Here is a 6,179-nt window from a genome sequence, read left to right on the forward strand (position 1 = left end):
GCTCGGGGACTACATCGGTACGATGCATCTATCGATGCATTTCAGTATCAGATTTTCTATGTGGTTTTTTCTCTTTAGACCCTGGCACCACGTGCCTACGTCACCTACTACCAGGCTCGGGGACTAAGTGGGCACACTTCACCTTGCGGTGAATATGCTTGCTTTTTTGAGGTCTATACTTTTCAGAAAAGTAAAGTGGGCACACTTCAACAGGAAAGAAATCTTTTTTAATTTAGAGCACCATGCATTCTTCGAACAACCTGCTTCTTCGATGTCAATGTTGATCAACTGTCTTTTGAGTTGGTCAAAATACCGTTGCAACTGTTTGGGCGACTTTCCTGCTTATTGAAGACGTCAAGCCTCACTGATCGAAGAAGCTCAAGACGGCGTGTTACATCACAATACATGGTGCTCGGGGACTAGCTGTAGGGGTATAAACCCCTATACCCTCATGGGCCTATATGGGCCGCACCGTCAGAGGTGGCTCGGCCCACAGGATGAAGACGTGCGGCGCACGACTGATCGGCGTGCACCGCAAGACTACAAGATATTGTACCAAATAGGATAGTTTACTTGTAACTCTGTCCCTTCAGGATATATAAGGAGGGGCAGAGGCCCCTAGAGGACAAGTCATATACACGATTATTCTCTCAACACAAATCAATACAACCAGACGCAGGACGTAGGTATTACGCCAACTCGGCGGCCGAACCTGGATAAAAAGCTCGCCCGTGTCTTGCGTCATCATCGAGTTCGTAGTTTGCGCACCGTCTACCGATAAACTACTACCGTGGGTATACCCCAAGGTAGACTGCCGACCGGCTTTCGTCGACAGAAAGACCTCAAGAAAATAATAAATATACGTGTTCTAAAGCAAATTTATGCAACACTATATTCATTCTTTAATAATAATAATTTTTAAGAAAACAATAACAATACATTAACACAAAAAACAAAACACCACACATAAACCAAACATAATCTTACAAAATACAAGTAGGTGAAGTATAATTCATGTAATTGGGTTCTTCCGGTTAATTTGGTTAATCGAGAGTAGGAACCGAATTTTCTTCGGCTTATTTCAGTTCCTTAATATTAGGAACCAAAATTTTCAATTCTAATTATTTCAGTTCGGTTATCGCTTCTCAGTTAAATTTGCCCAAGGCTAACTATTGCAATGCACGAAACACGTTTGCTAATCCCATTTTTCGCTCTCATCACGTCTTCTGTTATTTTGTTGTAACGCGGGGCAAGATGCGTGCACGCTGGCCTAGCACGTTCTCCTCTGAATAAAGTCCGCTCACAAATCACATATAGGAAATATTCCGTGCAATTAACACCTTTCCCTCTTTTTCATCATATATATAATAATATAAAAAAAATAATCCATCCGCTTTTGTTAGCTTTTTCCCTCACGCGCTGTGACTGAGAGTTTGAACTGGACTCGCGGTCCGCGGTTCTTTTTCGCACTGCTGCTACTCGATGCTCCAGCCCACGCCCACGCCCACGCCACACGGCCACGCCTGGCGCTGGCACGAATTCTCGGACGCAAAATCCGGAGGCGAACGCGGGTGTGCCCCTAGCCTCCCACTGCCCCCGCGCCCGTCATAAATCCTCCGCCGCGCTCGCTTCTGCAACCCCCCTCCCCCTCCCCTCCCCCTCCCCGCTCCTTGTCTTCTTCTCCCCCCTCCAACACCGCTGCGCTGCGCGTGTTTATAGCACCAGTCCCCACCCCTCCCTTCTCCCCCCCCCTCTCTCTATATACGCGTTCGCCTCTTTCGGCGCGCAACAAGTGACGCGTCACTGCGCCGCGCCGCACCGCACCGCACAGGAGAGGGGATCGCCGCTGCGCCGGAGATGAGATGAGAGGAGCCGTCTTCCTGGCGCTCCTGGCCGCCGCCGCCGCCGCCGTTGTCTTCGGCGGCGCCGCGGCGGCGGCGGGCGAGGGGCTGCCGACGGCGGCGGTGGAGGTGGACCCGTCGTGGCGGTTCCCGAGCCGGCGCCTGCGGGACGCGTACGTCGCGCTGCAGACGTGGAAGCAGCAGGCCATCTTCTCCGACCCCAACAACCTCACCGCCAACTGGGCCGGCCCGGACGTCTGCAACTACACGGGCGTCTACTGCGCGCCGCTCCCCTCCACCTCCGGGCGCGGCCGCGGCGCGCTCGCCGTCGCCGGGGTCGACCTCAACCACGGCGACATCGCGGGGTTCCTCCCGCCCGAGCTCGGCCTCCTCGCCGACCTCGCCCTGCTCCACCTCAACTCCAACCGCTTCTGCGGCGTGCTCCCGACCGCGCTCCGCCGCCTCCGCCTCCTCCACGAGCTCGACCTCAGCAACAACCGCTTCGTCGGCCCGTTCCCGGCCGTCGTGCTCGACCTCCCGGCGCTCCGCTTCCTCGACCTCCGCTTCAACGACTTCGAGGGCGCCGTGCCGGCCCGCCTCTTCGACCGCCCGCTCGACGCCATCTTCCTCAACCACAACCGCCTCCGCTTCCAGCTCCCCGACAACATCGGCAACTCGCCGGCGTCCGTCCTCGTCCTCGCGCACAACAGCTTCGGCGGGTGCCTACCGGCGAGCGTCGCCAACATGTCCGGCACGCTCAACGAGATCCTGCTCATCAACAACGGCCTCACCTCCTGCTTCCCGCCGGAGATCGGCCTGCTGCGGGAGCTCACCGTGCTCGACGTCAGCTTCAACCAGCTCGCCGGCCCGCTGCCGCCGGAGCTCGCGCTCATGAGGAAGCTGGAGCAGCTGGACGTCGCGCACAACCTGCTCACCGGCGCCATACCGTCGGGGATATGCGACCTGCCGCGCCTCAAGAACTTCACCTTCGCCTACAACTTCTTCACGGGCGAGCCGCCGGCGTGCGCGCGCGTCGTGCCGCGGGACAGCGACCGGAGCAACTGCCTGCCCGACCGCCCCGCGCAGCGGACGCCGCAGCAGTGCGCCGCGTTCTACGCCCGCCCACCTGTTAACTGCGCCGCGTTCCACTGCAAGCCGTTCGTCCCGCCCATGCCGCCGCCGCGGCTCCCATCACCTCCCCCGCCGATGCTCCCATCGCCACCGCCGCCTCGGCTTCCATCACCTCCCCCACCGATGCTCCCACCACCGCCGCCACCGCAGCTGCCGCCCCCGCCTATGCTCCCACCACCGCCACCGCCTTTGCCACCTCCACCATCACCACCTCCGCCACTTCCGCCATCACCACCTCCGCCGTCGCCACCGCTGCCCTCGCCACCGCCACCTCCACTGTTGCCGTCACCACCACCACCATCACCGCTGCCCTCACCACCGCCACCTCCACTGCTGCCGTCACCACCACCACCATCACCACGGCCGCGTTCCCCACCTCCACCATCCTCGCCCCCTCCGGCACCAGTCTACCACCCACCACCACAGTGCCCGCCATGCCCCGTTCTGCCACCACCGCTGCCCTGCACTCCAACGCATCCATGGCCACCGCCACCACCATTTTACCCCGGTCCATTGCCACCCACATACCCTGTCCGATATGCATCACCTCCTCCCCCACAGCAGCACCATCCATGGCCATCAGTATACCCATATCAATATGGATCGCCGCCACCCCCTCCGCTGCATTGATAGAAAGAATCTCAAACGCAAGGAAGGATAGTTGGTTTTGCTCTTGTCCCTCTGGCAATGGCTAGTAGTTGCCAGATTCAGCATGTACGTGGTCATTGTCATGCTTAGCAAATAGTGTTGGTTGATGGCTACAGGCCTCAAGAGAGCGTGGTAAGCTCCACAGAATTTTCTAAATTATGTTTTGTAGGTGTCGGTCCAGCCATTGGTGCTGAAAGGGATTGGATTGAAGGTGATGGATTTAGGCTTGGGATTGGTGGTTAATTGGCTGTGAATAAGAAGAGTTTGAGAGGGACAGAGGAGGATTGTAGGTGCAGGGATATATCATATATCTGGTTGTATAGAGAAGTTTCAGTTCTGTTAAGTTCAGTCAGACAAAAGTTTAGAACAACAAAATTCCAGTATCATTTGTTCCTTTTTGTATCACAAATATTGTCAGTTATTTATTCTTATATTTTTTAGTTCTTTTTTTAGCATTATCATTATCATTCTTATTTATCGTTTTCTGGGTTCTGTTTATTCTCTGCAACCTTTGGCTTGTTATTATTTTTAAATCATCTTTGTTTTTTCTTTCCTCTCCTAGTCTCCTTGTTGTGTTCTGTTACTTTCTGCAATCGAGGCATACAAAATCAGAAACATGTCTTGGATAAAACTTTTCATTTTCCATTCCACTTGTTCCTGGCTTGCTCGTATTAACCTGTATAATTTGGGGATGATCTGGTTTTGTGTTTGCTCCGTGGTTTGATTGGCATTGAGAACGATTAGTGCTAGTTTATATGATTGTGATAGGGACTGTAAGAGCTTAGATTATGTTAATCTGCACTTGGCTTGGTTTGTGTCCCATTCTTTGAGCTGCTTCAGCTTCAAGTGGATGAAAGAAATTGCACTCTCTGTAGCAGGATTCTGAACTTTTTAACTCACACTAGCAGATTTTTGAACTAGTATGTACACATCGAAATGACATGTTGTTTTTCAATTTTGTACATGGAAGAGAATCTATCAAAGGCGCAACAAAAATATGCAAAGAGCGGTGCAACTTTCTTCAGGATTTGGTGTCTTTGTCTCGTTAAGGTATGGCCGAGGTGCTGATATCCTGGCTTTCCTGCCATGTGCGTGCTTGCTTTCTCCTGAAGTATCTTGGTCAGAACTCAGCAATACATTTTTTCCCCCTTCACCCCAAGAACAACACTTGTGATCTCGTAGATAATGATAATTATTATTCGAGAAGCAATATATTTTTGCCTGCTAGTGCCACTGGTGGCTGCTATGATGTTTATACTGCAGTGGAGCAGGCTTGGACTGTGAATCTTCTTTTAGCAGTACTGTAGCCCTTTTTCTTTGGTTTCTTAATTGCCTGCTAATCCTTGATTTGACCGGTTGATTGCTGGTTGGAATATCTGCCGGTCAGTCCCAAACTGCAGGTCTTGCAAGTTGCGGCCATTGTTTAAGCATGTCCCCATTTGTCCAGAAAGCTTGTGGCTGTGATGTGTTGTTTTAACCTTTTGCTTTTAGGGGATTGAGAGAGCTGTCGCTCTCAGCTGTCCTACACAAGCAGTGCACACTTTGGTTAAGATAAACTAACCACCCCAGCAGGCAGCTGCAAAGCAAAGCTTGACAGCAGGGGACTGTGATTGGGAGAGTGCTGCTGCCGCAACACTACGAGCAGTACGCGGCAGAGCCTTTGACCCTTTGTCAGCCTTGGGTTCTTTTGAGGGGAAAAGGATAGTACATAATCTGATCACGCTTGCTTTTGTGTTTGTGTTTGTGCCCCAGATGACCGTTATACCCGTTGGTTCACTACCTTTTGCTCCTGAAATCAGTCTGCATCATGGCCACCTGCTTTTGTATAATATACCACCTCCATGCCAGAAAGTATCTATGTTTAGGTTTGTTCCGAGTCAAATTATTTTAGCTCTGAATACAGTTTTAAAATAGGCACAATAACCATTTTGGTCCCTCAACTATTATTCAAGGCTCAGTTTCATTCCTAAACTATTAAAATGGCTATTTAGGTCCTCAAAATTTAGTTTTAGGCTCAATTTCATCCTACAACTATGAAGATGATTGTTTCAGTCCTTAAACTTTGCATTTTAAGCTCAATTTCATCCATAAACTATTAAAGTGCATTTAACTTTTATTTTCAACTCAAATTTGTCTATTAAAAAAGAAAACATTATATTTCAGACAAAATTTCATCCATAAATTATCAAAATTATAGATTTGCTATTATTTCAATATATCCATGTATTCTTGAAGAATAAATAGTGTTTGATGTAACTATAGTTCTTCCCACAAATATCAATTTGGTTAGATATATATAAATGGTACAAGTATAAGGTAATGCTAAACATAACAGCTTGAAATTATTAATGGACATGAAAGAGTTTTTAGATAAATATTATTTTTCTATCTTCAATCGCTGTTGGTGTGGAGCTAATCATGTGCAGTAGTGCAACATTCCACGTACAACATAGATAAAGTTGAGTTAAAAATAAAAGTTTACAGAATAAAATACACTTTGATAGTTTTTAAATGAAATTGAGCTCAAAATACTAAGTTTGAGGACTAAAACGATCATGT

General features: G+C 49.9%; 1 protein-coding gene across 1 annotated transcript; it reads left to right on the forward strand.

The window, feature by feature from the left end:
- LOC8078771 (leucine-rich repeat extensin-like protein 3) lies at positions 1,660-4,842 on the forward strand. Its single transcript, XM_021455482.1, has 2 exons — positions 1,660-3,686; positions 3,790-4,842. Exon 1 carries the CDS (start codon positions 1,863-1,865, stop codon positions 3,600-3,602), a length of 1,740 nt encoding a protein of 579 aa, XP_021311157.1. The 5' UTR covers positions 1,660-1,862; the 3' UTR covers positions 3,603-3,686; positions 3,790-4,842.

The sequence above is a fragment of the Sorghum bicolor genome, chromosome 3 (genome assembly GCF_000003195.3).
Source record: "Sorghum bicolor cultivar BTx623 chromosome 3, Sorghum_bicolor_NCBIv3, whole genome shotgun sequence".
Lineage (NCBI taxonomy): Eukaryota > Viridiplantae > Streptophyta > Magnoliopsida > Poales > Poaceae > Sorghum > Sorghum bicolor.

Excerpts from the sequence above, each read along its gene's own strand:
- LOC8078771 (XM_021455482.1), top strand. The coding sequence starts at position 1,863 with ATGAGAGGAGCCGTCTTCCTGGCGCTCCTGGCCGCCGCCGCCGCCGCC.